Source organism: Myxine glutinosa, chromosome 11 (assembly GCF_964187855.1).
Source record: "Myxine glutinosa chromosome 11, kmMyxGlut1.1, whole genome shotgun sequence".
Taxonomy (NCBI): Eukaryota; Metazoa; Chordata; class Myxini; order Myxiniformes; family Myxinidae; genus Myxine; species Myxine glutinosa.
In genome coordinates, this window is record NC_136271.1 from 343,634 (window position 1) to 361,368 (window position 17,735).

Below are 17,735 nucleotides of genomic sequence, written 5' to 3' on the forward strand. Positions count from 1 at the left end.
AAATAGCTATATGTTGAAATATGCTGAAAAAGTCAAAACTTTACATGGGGTGTACTTACTTTTTCACGTGACTGTATAGTCTTTGTGCCAAGTATAAACAAAATTGGTCCATACATCTCCGAGATATGGTTGCAAACGGACGGACGGACAGACGAGACCCAATCCATAAGCCCATGTTTCCAACGAAGTCCAACGGGGGCTAATAAAATTAACATTTTACAAGGTTGTGGAAACAACCTTTTTCAGAAGTATAAGGCCATTTATGCACCGTGTTTCACACAACCTTATTTATCACGTTAGAAATAGTTATTCGTGCCTGTTTGTGTCCTTTATGACGTCCGTAAAAAACAGTAAGTTCCTGTTTGGAATAATTTTCAATTTTGAATTATTTTCAATGAACTGACAGGCATAGTCTATTGCTAGAATCGTAGAAAGTGGCCCAGAAATGAGTTTAGGGAGTACTGCGTGTTAGAAGCTACCAACAGGTATTTTTGGAAAGCTTACATACTGACTTTAATGAAAATGCTTGTTGGCAGCTTTGTACATGCCCTATAGGGGAGATATCTGGTTGCCATGGTAACAACTTCTAAAAAATTTCGAAACCATTAATTATTCATGACAATTATTTGGACCACCAAATGACTGATTCAAATGCTCAAGTACATGTTTTCTGACAGCATATCCCAGCTGGTTTCAGGAAAAAAATAAAATGTGGTCAAGGTCAAAGTTTAAGGTCAAAGGTCATGACATTTAGTTAAAAAATGGACAAAGAACCCCCATCAAAAATTGCTTTGATCTGGAAAAGTTTGTATAGCTTCACCAAATTTTGTGCTAAGGATTCACTTTTACTTTCAGAATGAACCTTAAGGTCTCCTGATCAAATGATCAGCAAAAAACAATTGAATGTTTCCATGGCAACCATTACAACAAAGTACTGAGGTAAGACAGTCCTAAAATATGCACATATGACGGTGTAAACTACTGTATACATGAACATGTACAGTTTGGACGATGCTCTTCTATAAAACAATGACCGTTGGACTTCACAATGCATATGATGCATCTAATGATTGGAAACTTTACTTGGAATCATTATTCACACATTCACACTGCATTGTGTAAATGGTTGCTATGGAAACTGCGTTGACAATGTACATGAATTTATTATCACAATTCAGCTTTAAAAGAAACTTCATTCAATTGAAGAAGTTTCATAGTTTCAGCAAATTGTGTGCAATAGATTCAATTTACTTTGGGAATAGGCCTCAAGGTCTACTGATCAATAACTGATCAACATAAATAATTGATTGTTTCCATGGCAACAATTATAACTAAGATTAATATTATTATTTTTTGTGTACAAGATCGAGGCTCGTGAAAGAGGTAACATTAATCAGGCAAAAAAAAAATCAAACAGACACATAAAACATTTAATAAGCGGAGCGGTAGACAAGATGGGGTCGAGGATGGGGAGAGAGAGGGAAGCACACAAGCACAACAACGGTGGAGAACAGGGACATCGGGAGATCTGTGGGAGGGAGAGGGCTTGGGAGGAGGGGCAGAGGAATGGGGGTGGGGTGGGAGAGGTATAAAACAAATGGACACTGCTAGGACTTCCAGGGAAAAAGTCGGTATTTCAAAAAGGTGGATCTGGGGTGAATTAACGGCGGTAGAAAAGATCAGGTTTTGGATGGGGGAAGATAAGAGATGGTGGTGAACAGCTGTTCTAAAGACCTGGAGGGTGGAGTGGGATTGAAGAGAGTGAGGGAGTTTGTTCCAGAGGTGGGAGAAAAGAGGAATGAAGGAGTGAAGGTGAGCAGAGAGTCTTGATTTTGGCAGTTTCACCATAAGAGGGTTGCAGGCAGATCTTGTGCGACCTGAAGGAATATTTGAGGGACAGAGCACACACAGAGCTCGGGGAGCTAGGCCGGAGAGGAGTCGGTAGAAGACAAAGACGACCAACCTGCCTGCGGAGCGAGTGAAAGGCCTTCAAAATCAGCTTCATCACGGGAGATTCCAATGATTCTGAAAGCTTTGGTTTCTACAGCATGAAGCTAAGCTAGTTGTGACTGATTAGATTTCGGGGTCAAGAGGTCAAAGGTCAAAGCATGTAATAGGTCTATAACTTGAAAACTGCTAAAGTGAACGAATTCAAACTTGGTACAGGTATGTATAATGACGTTAAGATTAACTGAATAGATTTTGTGGTCAAGAGGTCAAAGGTCAAATGCCAGACGTCCCATCAGCTAAAACGTCTGTAACTGAGCTAACTTGTGAACCAGTCATGGGATTTTCACCAAATTTTGTATAATCTATATATAATCGTGCAAGTGTTTGTATGTATGTATGTATGTATGTATGTATGTATGTATGTATGTCCGCTCCTCACTCATTGGTTGGACAGCTGACTTGATGCCACCCACAATTGTAACCTGAAATACTTAACCTAAAATACCCAGAGGACCCAAAATACCCCACCCCCCCCCCCCCCCCCATTCACGCTGAGGACTCAAAAGACCAAGAAGACCCCGAGGACCCAAAAGTCCCTGAAGGCCAAAAATATCCCAAAAGACCCCAAGGACTCAAAGAACCCACAGGAACCAAAAGTCCCCAGAGACTGAAAAGACCCAAAATACCCAAAACACCCCAAATACCCTTAAATACCCCAAAGACCCAGAGGACCCAAAAGACCCAAAATACTCCAAAGACCCTTAAAGACCCAAAATACCCCAAAGCACCAAAATACCTCAAAGATCCTAGAAGACCAAAAAGACCCTGAAGACCCTTAAAGACCCCAAATGACTTCCGTTTCCGGTCTTGCTGGCGAGGGTTCGTTTATTCTCAGCTCTCCATGCTATCCATCGAAATCGAAGTTAAGTAATTGTTCCCATTTGTATTTTCGTTATAACTATTTATTTTATGGTGGATATATTGTCTCCCGACGAAGATTTTCGGTGCAAATCTTTCATACCTGTATTGAAAATCATGTTAATTCGGGTCGTGTTTTGAGGCCTTGTAGTTGTACAGTGAACACTGTACAACCTTGAGGCTTTGTTTTTCTCTCAGCGGTCCGTGTTTTTGTGATCCAATAACTTTCGTTCTCTGTTTTCCCAATCTTTTCACCCCATAGCCCTCTTCCTTGTGTAAATCACAACTCAAAAAAATCCAAAAAAAAAACATTTCCTTCTCTGTTCTCATTCGTTTATTCATTCTTATTCGTTCGTTCGTTCGTTCTTCGACCACGTGTTTCTCCCCCATTTACCCAGATAGATTGTCAAATTTCAACTCGTTATTTTATCGTCCATGCGTTATTGTTTTGATTATAGTTACTTTTGGTTTGAATTTCCTGTAACTTGTAATTATTTAATCGTGTTCTGCTCCTCGTGTGCGGCCTTGTAGTTGTACCCCCGTCGGTGTTTGTTATCTTAATCGTGTTTTGCTTGGCTCTTAGTTTTTTTCCCTTCTACCCCGAACATAATACTCTGTCTAACGTTCTAAATCCCCACCTCCCCCCCCCCAACCCCCCCACCCCCAAAAACCAAACAAACAAACAAAAAAAAAAAAAACATTTATTTTCCTTTCTCCACGTGTACTGTTGACTCATCCTATATTTTCTGTCCAGGTGTGCTGTTCGCCCCGCCCCCATTAACTCCTTGCCATCCACCGTTTGCCCTTCACGTGACTCGTGGTGGTCCCTCTCGGCTCTCCCCCCGTTGGTATTTTTGTGCACATAAGATTGTTCACGGTTCTGTTTAAATATTATTTAAATATGTATAACCTTTCCCCTTCAGTGTTTTACTCAGTGGTATTTTACAACACGCTGTTTTTCTTCCTATTTAAAAGGCTTTTCTCAATTTCCTCTCCAACTCATTCCACCTCAAAAAAAAGAAATTCAATATCTTATACGTCTCCCTCACTACATGGTCTAAATTCACATTCATTCCATCCCTCCTCCATCATTCTGAACCGGATTGCTAACTTGAAAATCACAACAAACCCAATTTGTTTTCAATGTTCGTCTTTCATTAATCATCCACTTTCTAAACTCCCCTCTTGCCCCTCCCATCCAAATCCCTCCCCTTGCACCTACACTCCTAAACTCCCCCCTTGCCCCGCCACTCTTAAACTCCCCCCCTACCCCTCCACTCCTGAACTCCCCCCTTGCCCTTCCACTCCTGAACTCCCCCCTTGCCCTTCCCCTCCTAAACTCCCCCCTCACTCCTCCCCTTCAAAACTCCCCCCCAACCCCTCCCATTCAAATCTCCCCCCATACCATTCCTCTCCAATTCTCCCTCCTCCCCCCTCCTCCTCAAAGCTGCCTCCTCCCCACTTCGTCTCCCTTCTATCTCATACCTCCACCCCCCCCCAACCTTCTTCTTTCCTCTGCCCCCCCTCAAACAACCCCTCTCTGTGCCTCATCCCTTCACCTTCAAACCTTTCATCCTCCTCATCCTTCCCTTTCTTGGAACTCTTCTGCAATCGCTGACACACTAACAACTGCTCTCCCTACCTCCCCCTCTCATCCTTCATCTTACCCTACTCCTCCCCTCCCCTGTCCTGTACGCGATGCTCCCCCTCTCTCTTCATTAACGGTATGGACCTCAAACATCCGGGGCCTTCGCTCAAACCTGACTGATCTCTCCATACAGGTTGCTTCTGACAATCCAGACTTGATCTGCTTAACAGAGACTTTCCTCCTTCAAGATGTCTCTGATTCCTTAATATCTCTTCCTGGTTACTCCCTCCTCCGGTATGATAGACCTGAGCCTCGGCCTGGTGGTGGGGTGGCTATCTTTATCAAAAACTCTCTTCCCCACTCTCCTTGCACTGCCCTCTCTCCTCCTCACCCCCAGGAGTACCTCTGGCTACGGCTTCCTCTCCGCTCCCACCTTTTGTTCATATGTGTTCTGTACCGTCCCTCAAACAGTGATGACTCCATCTACATTTCACTGTCTGACAACATGGACCAACTTCTATCCACTCATCCCAACTCTCTCTTCCTCATATGTGGTGACTTCAATTGTCATCATGCCACCTGGTTGGGTGTGGGTTCCTCTCTCACCAGTCATGGCACCTCAGCAAAGGACTTCTGTGACTCACTGGGATTGACACAATCTGTCAATTTCCCGACCCGGATCTCAGCCAATGGAGTATCTTCTCTTCTAGACTTGGTTATGACTAACTTCCCTGCTAATGTCTGCTGCTCTTCTTCTGCTCCAATCGGTTCTTCTGATCATGTGCTTGTCAAAGTGGACATCTCTCTGGCCATTCTCAGAGAGCCTCCTCAGCGTCGACGAGTCTGGCATTTTACTCAGGCCGACTGGGACGGTCTTCAAGCAGCCATCAATCGTCTGGATTGGTCTCCCATCTCCACTGCCTCTGACATCAATTCTTCCTGGGAATTCTTCCAAAGCAAACTGATCTCTCTCATGCACAGATTTATCCCATCTCGCCTTCAGTTGTCTTACCCTTCCTCCCGTCCATGGTACACTGAATCTTGTGGTGAGGCAGTTGCCCTGAAACAACTTGCCTTTGCCTCTTGGAAGGCTAATCCAACTGAAGGAAATCTCAGTTCCTTCCACCAAGCTCGGAACAAGTGTGTGTCTACCCTCAGGAGTGCCAGGAAGCACTATCTCTCCTCACTCAAGAATGAACTCTCAAACCTGTCTCCTTCCTCCAAATCCTGGTGGCGTCTGGTCAAATCCGTTTCTGGTGTTTGTTCCCCCTCCATCCCCTCCCTTACCTCAAATGGCCACACAGTTGACATCGCACGTGACAAAGCCGAATGCCTCAACTCTGTGTTTGCCTCAAAATCCTTAGTCCCAAACCCATCTCTCTCTGTTCCCACCTTTCCCAGTCGAACCAAACTGCTCCTGGACTCTGTGACCTTCTCTCCTGACAAGGTGGAGGAGTTTTTGTCAAACCTCGACTCTGATTCTGCAACTGGACCAGATGGCATCAGCCCACGGGTCCTAAAATCCTGCTCTGCCGCTCTATCTCACCCTCTCTCTGTTCTTTTCACCCTATCCTTTGCTCAAGGTCATCTGCCAGCATCCTGGAAATCAGCAAACATTACCGCTTTACACAAAAAAGGTGCAAAAACAGATCCTTGCAACTACAGACCAATCAGCCTGCTCCCAATTATCAGCAAAGTCATGGAATCCATCATTGCTTCGGATATGAAATCTTTCCTCTTCTCCAATGGCTTGATCTCTGATCATCAATTTGGTTTCAGACCAGGTCACTCTACTCTGGACATGCTGCTTCTGCTGTCTCAACAATGGATGGAGGTCCTCAATGCCAAACAGGAAATCAGAGCTGTCTCCCTTGACATATCACGTGCCTTCGATACGGTCTGGCACCCAGCTCTGCTCACCAAACTCTCCTCCTATGGTATCCATGGAAATCTCCATGCATGGCTTGCGGACTTCCTCTCTGGTCGTAGTCAACGTGTGGCCCTGAATGGATTTCTCTCATCTCCCCTTCCCGTTCAGGCTGGAGTTCCCCAAGGCAGTGTGCTGGGCCCTGTGCTTTTTCTGGTCTTTATCAATGATCTCTCCGACTCTCTGGAAAATCCTCTGTATCTCTTTGCTGATGACTCCACTCTCTGCCGCTCCATGCCTCTTCCCTCAGATCGGCAGTCTGCAGCCTCCTCACTCTCTGAAGACCTGGACAAAATCACAGACTGGTCAAACATGTGGAACATGTCTTTCAATCCTGACAAATCTCACACTCTTACTATGTCTCTCCGAAAAGATCGACTGGACAACCCTCCCATCTACTTTCTCAACAATCCTCTCCAAGAAGTTCTGTCGCTCAAGCTTTTGGGTCTCACCATCTGCCATGATCTTTCTTGGGAAAACCACATTTCCAAGCTGGCCCCGAAAGCCAGTCGCCGACTGGGCATCCTCCGTCATGCGAAGTCCTTCCTAGGCACACCTGAGCTCCTCACCACATACAAGGCTTTCATCCGCAGCTCAATGGAATACTGTTCTCCCCTATGGGCTGGTGCTCCTGCCTCACACCTGGCTCGGCTTCACGCTGTTGAATCCAAAGCTTTCAGAATCATTGGAATCTCCCGCGATGAAGCTATCTCTGAGGGCCTTTCACTCACTCACCGCAGGTAGGTAGGTGGTCTTTCTGTCTTCTACCGACTCCTCTCCGGCCTTGCTCCCCCAGCTCTCTCTGTGCTCTGTCCCCCAAATATTCCTACAGGTCGCACAAGATCTGCCAGCCACCCTCTGATGGTTAAACTGCCGAAATCTCGGCTCTCTGCTCACCTTCACTCTTACATTCCTCTTTTCTCCCGCCTCTGGAACAAACTCCCACACTCACTTCAATCACACTCCTCCCTCCAGGTCTTCAAAACAGCTGTTCACCACCATCTCTTATCTTCCCCCATCCAAAACCTTGATCTTTTCTACCCCCACTAATTCACCCCAGATCCACCTTGTTTGAAATTCCAACTTCTTTCCTAGAAGTCTTGGCAGTGTCCATATGTTTTATACCTCTCCCACCCCCCCCCCCCCCCCCCCTTCCCATGCCTCCCCCCCAAAGCCCTCTCCCTCCCACAGTTCTCTCGATGTCTCCATGTCTCTCAGTCCCTGCTCTCAAATGTTGTGTTTGTGTCCTTCCCCCTCTCTCCCCATCTTGTCTACCGCTCCCGATGTTATTTGTTTTGTGTGTCTGTTTGTCTTTCTGTGTGATTAATGTTCGCTCTTTCACGAGCCTCTATCTTGTATACAAAAAATAAAAATAAAAAAAAAATACACCGAATATCCTTAAAGTTCCAAAAAACCCCAAAATAATGAAAAGACCTCAAAAACCAAAAAGACCCCAAAGACTGACAAGACCCTGAAGACCCAAAAGATCCTCAAGAACCAAAACACTGAAAAGACCCTGAAGACACAAAAGACCCTTGAAGGGGAACCCAAACACAATTTTTATTTTCCTGAAACACCATTGGCAATCACTAATCACGGTCAAATTTGAAGGGAATTTTTATTATTTGCCAATCACAAAGTGCCAAAAAACCCTAGTCTCTCGATTTTGGAGTTTGCCAGTGACGTCACATTGTGAACTCACCGTGATCCTGCCGGTGATGGTACATAGAGAAACGGTGCATTGCAAGCTCGGATTCCGATACTGATTGGCGATGATGAAGAGGGCGGGGGGCGGGGTCGTGTGGGGGTAATCGTGGGTATTGGTATTGTTAGCTAGGGTGACGGTTGATGGGGGATTGTGAGAGGATGGTGGAGGAAAGCGTTGTGGGGTTGGTCTTGGGTATTTTTACCGAGGGTGATGGTTGATGGGGAATTGTGGGGGGGTGGTGTGGATTGTTGTATGTATTGTTAGCTAGGGTGATGGTTTATGGGGGAATGTGAGGGGATGGGAGAGGGGAGGTAATGGCGTCGTGGTTATTGTTAGCTAGGGTGACGGTTGATGAGGGATTGTGGAGTGGGGTAAGGGATGTGGTGTGGTCATGGGTATTGTTAGCTGAGGTGATGGTGATGGGGAATTGTGGGGGGATGGTGTGGATTGTTGTATGTATTGTTAGCTAGGGTGATGGTTTATGGGGGAATGTGAGGGGATGGGAGAGGGGAGGTAATGGCGTCGTGGTTATTGTTAGCTAGGGTGACGGTTGATGGGGGATTGTGGAGTGGGGTAAGGGATGTGGTGTGGTCATGGGTATTGTTAGCTGAGGTGATGGTGATGGGGAATTGTGGGGGGATGGTGTGGATTGTATGTATTGTTAGCTAGGGTGATGGTTTATGGGGGAATGTGAGGGGATGGGAGAGGGGAGGTAATGGCGTCGTGGTTATTGTTAGCTAGGGTGACGGTTGATGGGGGATTGTGGAGTGGGGTAAGGGATGTGGTGTGGTCATGGGTATTGTTAGCTGGGGTGATGGTGATGGGGATTGTGGGGCGATGGTGTGGGCTGTCGTAGGTACTGTGGGCTAGGGTGACGGTTGATGAGGGATTGTGAGGGGATGGTGTGGGCTGTCGTAGGTACTGTGGGCTAGGGTGACGGTTGATGAGGGATTGTGGGGCGATGGTGTGGGCTGTCGTAGGTACTGTGAGCTAGGGTGACGGTTGATGAGGGATTGTGAGGGGATGGTGGAAGGGAAGGGTGTGGGTTGGTCGTGGGTATTCTTAGCTAAGGTGACGGTTGATGGGGGATTGTGAGGGGATGGTGGAAGGGAAGGGTGTGGGTTGGTCGTGGGTATTCTTAGCTCGGGTGACGGTTGATGGGGGATTGTGAGAGGATGGGAGAGGGGAGGTAATGGCGTCGTGGTTATTGTTAGCTAGGGTGACGGTTGATGGGGGATTGTGAGAGGATGGGAGAGGGGAGGTAATGGCGTCGTGGTTATTGTTAGCTAGGGTGACGGTTGATGGGGGATTGTGGAGTGGGGTAAGGGATGTGGTGTGGTCATGGGTATTGTTAGCTGGGGTGATGGTGATGGGGATTGTGGGGCGATGGTGTGGGCTGTCGTAGGTACTGTGGGCTAGGGTGACGGTTGATGAGGGATTGTGAGGGGATGGTGGAAGGGAAGGGTGTGGGTTGGTCGTGGGTATTCTTAGCTAAGGTGACGGTTGATGTTTTGTTTTTTTTTCTGGAAAATTGAGATGCCTCAAAAACCAAGGCCACCTAAGTTGAACAGAAATCAGCAAGAAATCCAAGTCATAGCAGTTGTGTCAGCAGAAAATAATAGCAGAAAAATGTGTTGCACGCTTTGAACAAGATCGCCCGTCGGGCGGGAACTCTGCTAGTTATATATTATGATGAAAAGATAAACTGATTCGATTTTGGGGTCAAGAGGTCAAAGATCAGGGGTCATGTTAAGCTATAATTACTTCGTTACCGCGATAACTTAGGAACAGCTAAAGGGATCAGTGAAACTTGGTGCAGGTATGTATAATGAGGTAAAGATGAACTGATTAAATTTTGCCGTCACGAGGTCAAAGGTCAGAGGTCATGTTAAATAAAAAATTATGTTGTCACGCCAACTTGTGAACTAGTGATAGGATTTTGAACAAACTTAGTGTAAGTATATATCATATGATGCAAATATGAAATGATTAGATTTTGGAGTCAAGAGGTCAAAGGTCAGAAGTCATGTCAAGTAAAATTGATGTTGCCAGACCAACTTGTGAACAAGTGATGGGATTTTGAGCAAACGTTGTACAAGTATATATGATGCAAAGATGAACTGATTGGATGATGGCATCAAGAGGTCAAAGGTCAAATGTTATGTCAGGTAAAAATGTGATAACTTGTGAACAGCTGAAGGGATTTACATTTTAGCTTCGTACAGGTATGTATAATGATGTAATAATGTGAGAGGAGGCATATTGATCGACGTCATGATGTCGACGAGTGTCGTTCCAGCTTTTTTTTGCTTTTGTTGTTGTGTCGCTATGATTCACTCAATTTTTCTCTGTTCTTTTAAGCCATCTACCCTCAAGGCTAAACCCCTCGTTATCTCACACAGAAGCCTCAGGATAAGGCAAAATAATTTGTTTGTTGTACTGTCATTAAATTACCTTGTCAACGTCCATCAGCTCAGTCTCACAGATTTCAGCGATTGTAATGTGGTGTTTTGCTGCAATTGTGAACCTTCCCTGTTGAGGCAAGACGTGTCAGGGTTAGATACAGTAAATACAATTCATTTATTACCATGTATCTGGTTATCTTCCCAAAAATTGTGTATTTATGTTGTTACCTGCATATGTACAATAACTGTAAATTTGCCATTCAGTATTGCTGTTAGTACATTTCCTTTCTCTTATTATGTTCACCCTGTTGGCTTTGGGCCAAATTTCAATTTGTACCTTCATTTACTTTACTTTCTCAAATGGTACAAAACATCAATTGGATTATTAAAATTTATCACTAAATAGTTTGCGGGTAGTCTAGGGTGTGGTCAATTATTTGATCATTTTCATATTGTATTGAAGAATTGATATATTATTATGGATTGGCCTTGGGGTGGATTGCAAGAGGGAGCTCTTACAATTGACTTCCCTTACAATTTACACATTGAATTGACCGTTTCTTACAAACAACTGCGATCCTGAAGCTGCCGCTCTGCACATAACTCCGCAGCGTGGCGGGTTGCTAAGCAACCATAGACGCCATATGAGACGTTTAATTTAAGTAATGTCCAGAGTTCAAATCCCACTTTACCTTCTCGTCAAATTAAACAACCCAGATAGAGTATTGCGCTTCACAACTCGCCACCAATTCCAGGATACGGCCGAGCTTTACCGTAGCTTAACACGTTGACTACCGACTACTCAGATCGGGACGGCTTTGGAGAACTCCCTGTCTGCGGCACACGATATCTAACCAATGGAAGCTGACACCCAGACAGTTTGGAAAGGATTATTATGAGACAAAGGCACATATTTACAGGTCAAGCAGTGTCACAAATAGAAAAGCGTTATCTATGCACATAAGCACCTTAATCAGTGAACTTAGCAAAAATAACACAGGCACCACTCTCATTCTGGGAAGAAGAAGACTAGCTAGAGGATAGACAGATAGTGAGAGTGATGAGTTGTGGGGTCGACCCCACTCTTACCCATACGTGAACGGCTGGTTCATGTGTGACCGAATGGCGTGTGTGATGTGGGTGCACGGAGAAGTGCCAAAGGATGAAGTGCGAGTATGTCAGATGGGAGTGTGAGGTGTAAAATGTCAGGTAGGCGCTACAAAGGGCAGTTGGCACTTCTGTTAATTGCTCTGACTTCAACGAGAATGAGGGAGAGATCGTTTTGAGAAGAAATAAATTCTGTAAGAGTCTGTACGTGGCAACTATGCTGAGGAGCTCTTTCTGGATCGGTCCCACTTCTGCCTCAGTATGGACCTCCCTCGCTCCAGCTCACCCACCAGGTTCTAGCCCTCCCTCTAGGTTCCTCTTATCTCCTGCTGAATGCTCCCAGACGTGGTCACTTGTTCCAATCTTTGTCTCAGCCTTTTATAAGCCTCGGTTTGTCGCCTTCCACGTTCACTTGCCTCATGATGCAACAGTTTTCTCATTGGCAGCTTCTGGGATCCAGCGGCGCCCATTGGTCGGATTCTGTGCGGCACCCTTTCGTTTCTGTGCCACCAGGCACCCTTCAATCCTTCATTGCCGTCCCACCAGGCGTCCTTTTCTTCGATGGCGAATGCAGGCTTTCACGTGTGAGGTTTTTATTTTGTGGCATGGAGTCATTGGTTTTGTGGTGTGCAGTTGTGTAAAGCCTGTTCTAAAGCGTGTTTGATGTGATTTTAGAGAGATATATATAGAGAGACAGACAGACAGATAGATCAGGAACTATAATGAGGCTGATGCTGATATGAACACAACGCATGCTCCCCTCCCATACTAGTAGTATAAGAATGTTGGTTCTAATCCTTTTTTTCCCCCTTTTTTTTTGTATACAAGATCGAGGCTCGTGAAAGAGCAAACATTAATCACACAAAAGGTCAAACCGACACACAAAACACAAAATAAGGGGAGCGGTAGACAAGATGGGGAGAGAGGGGGGAGGACACAAACACAACATTTGAGAGTAGGGACATCGAGAGAACTGTGGGAGGGAGAGGGCTTGGGGGGAGATGGGAGAGGTATAAAACATATTGTTATGGGTTCGGCACTCACTCCTAGTGTTGTTATTATTATTGTGGGTCCAAGTATTGGGATTGTTGTTGTTTAAAGGAAATCCGGATCGACACCGGAAGAGGTGGAGCGAAGAAAAGGGAGGTGGGAGGAGATCGGAAAGAGACGTGGTGGTGGAGGCTCCGGGCCGAGCGTTCGACGTACAGTGCGAGGGAACCTTGCGTCCTTAAAAGGAAGTGTGGTCGATAAGAAATATCGCCGGAGTGCGGGGAGCCTGTGTCGCCGGGTATTCTCAGCGAGGTTCCGGAGGATCCAGACCTTGAGAACCCGGGTTGGAGCGAAAGCCGCCTGCCATTCTGGCCACGCGAGCACCCTGCAGGGAACAGGTTTTCGTCGTGTTGGCTGGGCATTATTCCCTGGTGGATTGCCGGAACGGCCGTGCCAGAGAGGGGCACGTGCGAATTCTACGGAGGCTCGCGGGTTGAACAGCAACGTGTACGTCGGAGCGAATCTTTGTGAGGTTCCTCTCCACCGCTGTGTTGCTGGGGGCTGAGCACGTGACCTCGGGGTCGTCTCGCTCGTCGACGCCTCAATTCGAATCTTTGTGAGGTTCCTCTCCACCGCTGTGCTGCTGGGGGCTGAGCACGTGACCTCGGGGTCGCCTCGCTCGTCGACGCCTCAATTGACCATCGGGCCTTGACTCCCCGATCCCGGGAGCGCACAGAGACATTGGGACTTCGCCTTGGAGTGGAGCAGGGTCATTGGGGGAGGTGCCGTGAGTGTGGGGTTCAGGGGCTTGATAAGGATATTATCGTAGGATTTGAAAGTAGGGGTGATTGCCCCATTGCTGTATGGCTTGCCCCATTGCGGTATGGCTCTTTGTGTGGGATTTATAATATATTATGGTTTCCTTATAACCGGGTGTCGTTGCATCATTTGACTCGACTGTTTCATTTGCTGGTTCCAGTGAGGGATAAAAACATCTTTCTGCCGGGGACCCTCTCAGGGTCCGGAGGTCCACCGAGACCAGGGGTAAGGCGGGGGGGGGATCCCGTAACAGAAATTGGGGGCTCGTCCAAATTGATATTCGTGGACTCGCAATTGGGTCTGCGTCCGGGATATAAAAAATTCCTAAATTTAGTCCGGGAAAGAATTCCCAAGTTTGGAACTTTTTCCAACATTCCCAATTTTTTTCCAAAAACAAACAACAGCAACAACAACAACAAAAAATATATATATATACTTTTGTTTTTGTTTGTTAGAAATTTCTTGTGTGAAGGTTAACAGGTGTTACCAGTAGTCACTATGGCGTTTGACGCAGAGAAGTTTACGGTGACCCCGAGTGAAGCACAGTTCAGAGCGTTAGCAAAATCGGACCTCTGGAAATTGGCCAAACATTTTAGCTTGGAGGTCCGAAATAATATGAGGAAGGCAGAGTTGCAGACAGTGGTGATACAATCTATGGTGGGATTAAAAGCATGGGAAGAGGTAGCCTGGGATTGGTTACCAGAAGAACAAGAAAATGTAGAGCTCCAGAAACTGGAGATGCAATTACGGAGCCAGGAAAGGGAAAAAGTCTGGGGAGGAAGGTTCACTACATGGACGCCTTTAGGAACGTGGAGTTCACGGTTAGTCCGTGCAGGAAAGTTCACTACCTGGACGCCTTAAGGAACGTGGCGTTCACGGTTAGTCCGTGTAGGAATCTTGGCTCGGCGGCTCCGCAGCATTCAGTGCTTCAACTTTTCCGGACTCCTAATAATTACGGTGGGACCACTTGTCACAGTAGTCACCTGACTGGCGGTCTCCTTCTCGGCCACCGCTCCGATAATCCTTCCTTCGGGAGCTGCCATAACTCTGGAAGCCTCCATAATAATATCGCGTGCGGCCACCACCACTACTACTCCGTGGTCCTCCTCTGTAGCCCCCTTGACCCCGAGGAAATGCCTTCCCTACTGTGATGGTCCGACCCTCCAACTCCTTGCTATTCAGATCCTTTTCTGCCTCTCTGGCGTCCTTTGAGTTTTCCAATGTGGCAAAGCCAAACCCTCTTGACTTTCGTGTCTCCCTGTCTTTTATCAGCAGCACTTCCAAAAGCGGTCCATAGTTGCTGAAGGCAGACTCCAAAACATCTTCCTGTGTTTTGAAGTTCAGTCCACCTACAAATAACTTGCTAAACTTGCCTCCATCCCTGACTGGTGTGGTGTTATTTCCCATATCGGACTTATTCACAACCATCAGGTTACTAGAAACTTGACCCCCGGCCAAATCATTCCCAACCACAACTGATACTCCCTCCACAGGAAGAGTGGCTTGCAACCCCACAGTGACCGGTCCTGACACCAAATCAGACTCTAGATTGATGACATGAAGTGGAGCGCTAACACGGCCACCGATCCCCTGTAAACAAACACTATCCCCAGTTGCTGTACCCTCCGACAATGGCAAAATGCCTTCAAGCATTAAGGATTGATGTGCTCCTGTGTCCCTCAATATCCTAAACGGTCTCCGGTTAGTCAAGGCTCCATCCAGTGACACAAACCCCTCGGAAATAAATGGTTGGTAACCCTTTTGAGGGCGATTTCTCACAATGGCCATCGCATTTGGAGTCGTAGTAGTCGAACTCCGCTCCTGATTTTCCTTTCCCAGAGCATAACAGTTGGACATCCAGTGTCCAGGTTTATGGCAAAAAATGCAAGTAGGCCCGGAGGAGAACCTCGTGGTCTGCCAAAGCATGGGGGCGGCGGTCTGCCTCGAGTCCCCCGGACGATAGGTCTGTCTTGGAACCGCAGTCTTCTGATTTCTCGAAGTCGTGGTGTCAAAGTGGACCTCATTTTCATCCCGAGGCCGCCCCCATGGATTTTCATTCTCCACCCCTGATGTACCATAGCTCCACTGGCTAGGTCTGGGCGAGAAGTTCGGTTTGTGGAACCCCATCCTGTGTGTTAAGGCATAGTCATCTGCCATGGTGGCTGCCTCATACAGCTTTGGTACTTTCCTTTCCTCCAGATGAACTTTAATGTCCTCGTGGACACACTGTTGGAATTCCTCCACCAGGATCAATTGTCGCAATAGTTCGAAGTCTTTCCCAACTCCTTTTGAATCACACCACCTATCAAACATGGTTTCCTTCACTCTGGCAAATTCCACATGGGTCTCACTCTCCCTCCTCCTGGCATTCCGGAATTTTTGCCGATAAGCTTCCATGACCAATTCATAGGCTTTGAGAATGTGTTTCTTCAATACCTCGTAATCTGCACATTGGTCAATCGGTAAAGCCGAATAAATCTCTTGAGCTTTACTCACCAGAACACTTTGCACTAGTATGGACCAGTACTCCTCAGGCCAGTTTAACTGTCGAGCCACTTTCTCAAAGTGTGGAAAAAACTTGGCTACCTCCTTTTCATTGAAGGGTGGAACCAGCCTCACATGTCTGCCAACATCCCAGGTGTTCTGACTAGGTGTCGAACCAGTCCGCAGGGAAGGTACCTCTCCCCGTTCTCTCTTTAACTCCAGCTCCTTGACTTTAATTTCCTGCTGACGCGCCAATTCACGGTCCTTTAACTCCCTTTCGGCTCTTCACTCCTCTGCATCGAGTTCTCTTGCAGCTCTCCTTTCCTCTGCTTTTTTGTCTTCTAACCTTTCCTGTACTTTTAACCTTTCCTGGAGTTCTCTTTCCACTCTCCTTTCCTCTGTTTTTTTCTCTTCTAACCTTTCCTGGAGTTTTCTTTCCTGTACTTTTAACCTTTCCTCTGTTTTTTCTCTTCTAACCTTTCCTGGAGTTCTCTTTCATGTGCTTTTTCCCTTTCCTGGCTCTGTAATTGCATCTCCAGTTTCCGGAGCTCCACATGTTCTTGCTCTTCTGGTACCAATCCCAGGCTCCCTCTTCCCATGCTTCTAATCCCACCATAAATTGTATCACCACTGTCTGCAACTCTGCCTTCTTCATATTAGTTCGGACCTCCAAGCTAAAATGTTTGGCCAATTTCCAGAGGTCCGATTTTACTAACGCTCTGAACTGTGCTTCACTAGGGGTCACTGTTATCTTCTCTGTGTCAAACTCCATAGTGACTACTGGTAACACATGTTAACCTTCACACAAGAAATTTTTAACAAACAAAACAACAAAAAAAAAATTTTGTTGTTGTTTGTTTTTGGAAAAAAATTGGGAATGTTGGAAAAAGTTCCAAATTTGGGAATTCTGGGAATGTTATGGAATTCTTTCCCGGACTAAATTTAGGAATTTTTATATCCCGGATGCAGACCCAATTGCGAGCCCACGAATATCAATTGGACGAGCCCCCAATTTCTGTTACGGGGTCCTCCCTTGCCTCTGGTCTCGGTAGACCTCCGAACCCCGAGAGGGTCCCCGGCAGAAAGATGTGTTATCCTTGGTTGAAATCAGGCAAATAATGAAACCCTCAATGGAATCAGCAAATGAAACAGTGAAATCAATAATGCAACCACACCAGGTTATGAATAAACAATAATATATTAGAAATCACACAAAAAGAGCCATACAACAATGGGGGCAATATCAGGCCCCTTAACCCCAAACTCACGGCACCTCCCCAATGTCTCTGCACCCCTCCAAGGCGAAGTCCCAATGTCTCTGTGCGCTCCCGCGGTCGGGGAGTCAAGGCCCGATCAAAGTCAATTGAGACGTAGACGATCGAGACGACCCCGAGGTCACGTTGTTCAGCACCCAGCAATACAGCGGTGGAAAGGAACCTCACAAAGAGGCGCTCCGACGTACAACTTTTGCGGTTCAACCCGCGAGCCTCCGTATAATTCTCAAGTGCCCTTTCTTGCACAGCCGTCCCCGGCAAACCACTGGGGAATAATACCCAGCCGACACGACCAAAACCGGTTCACTGCAGGTTGCTCACGTGGCAAAGATGGCGGACGGCTTTCACTCGAACCCGGGCTTTGAGGCCAGGATCCTCTGGAACCTCAATGAGGATACCCAACGACACAGGCTCCACGCACTCCGGCGATCTCTCTTATCGCCCGAACTTCCTTTCAAGGACGCAAAGTTCACTCGCACTGTACGTCGATCGCTCGGTCCGGAGCTTCAACAACCACGTCTCTTTCACGATCCCCTACCGCCTCTTCTTCCTCGCTCCAACTCTT

General features: G+C 46.7%; 1 protein-coding gene across 4 annotated transcripts in view; it reads right to left on the reverse strand.

Annotated features, from left to right (window-relative positions):
* Positions 1–17,735, reverse strand: part of LOC137417753 (alpha-soluble NSF attachment protein-like) — a 323,838-nt gene that overhangs the window by 176,812 nt on the left and 129,291 nt on the right. For all 4 annotated transcript variants that reach the window (XM_078786322.1, XM_078786324.1, XM_068103653.2 and 1 more), the window contains exon 5: positions 10,546–10,623. In XM_078786322.1, the coding sequence (XP_078642448.1) occupies positions 10,546–10,623 (78 nt within the window). The remainder of the gene's footprint in view (positions 1–10,545; positions 10,624–17,735) is intronic.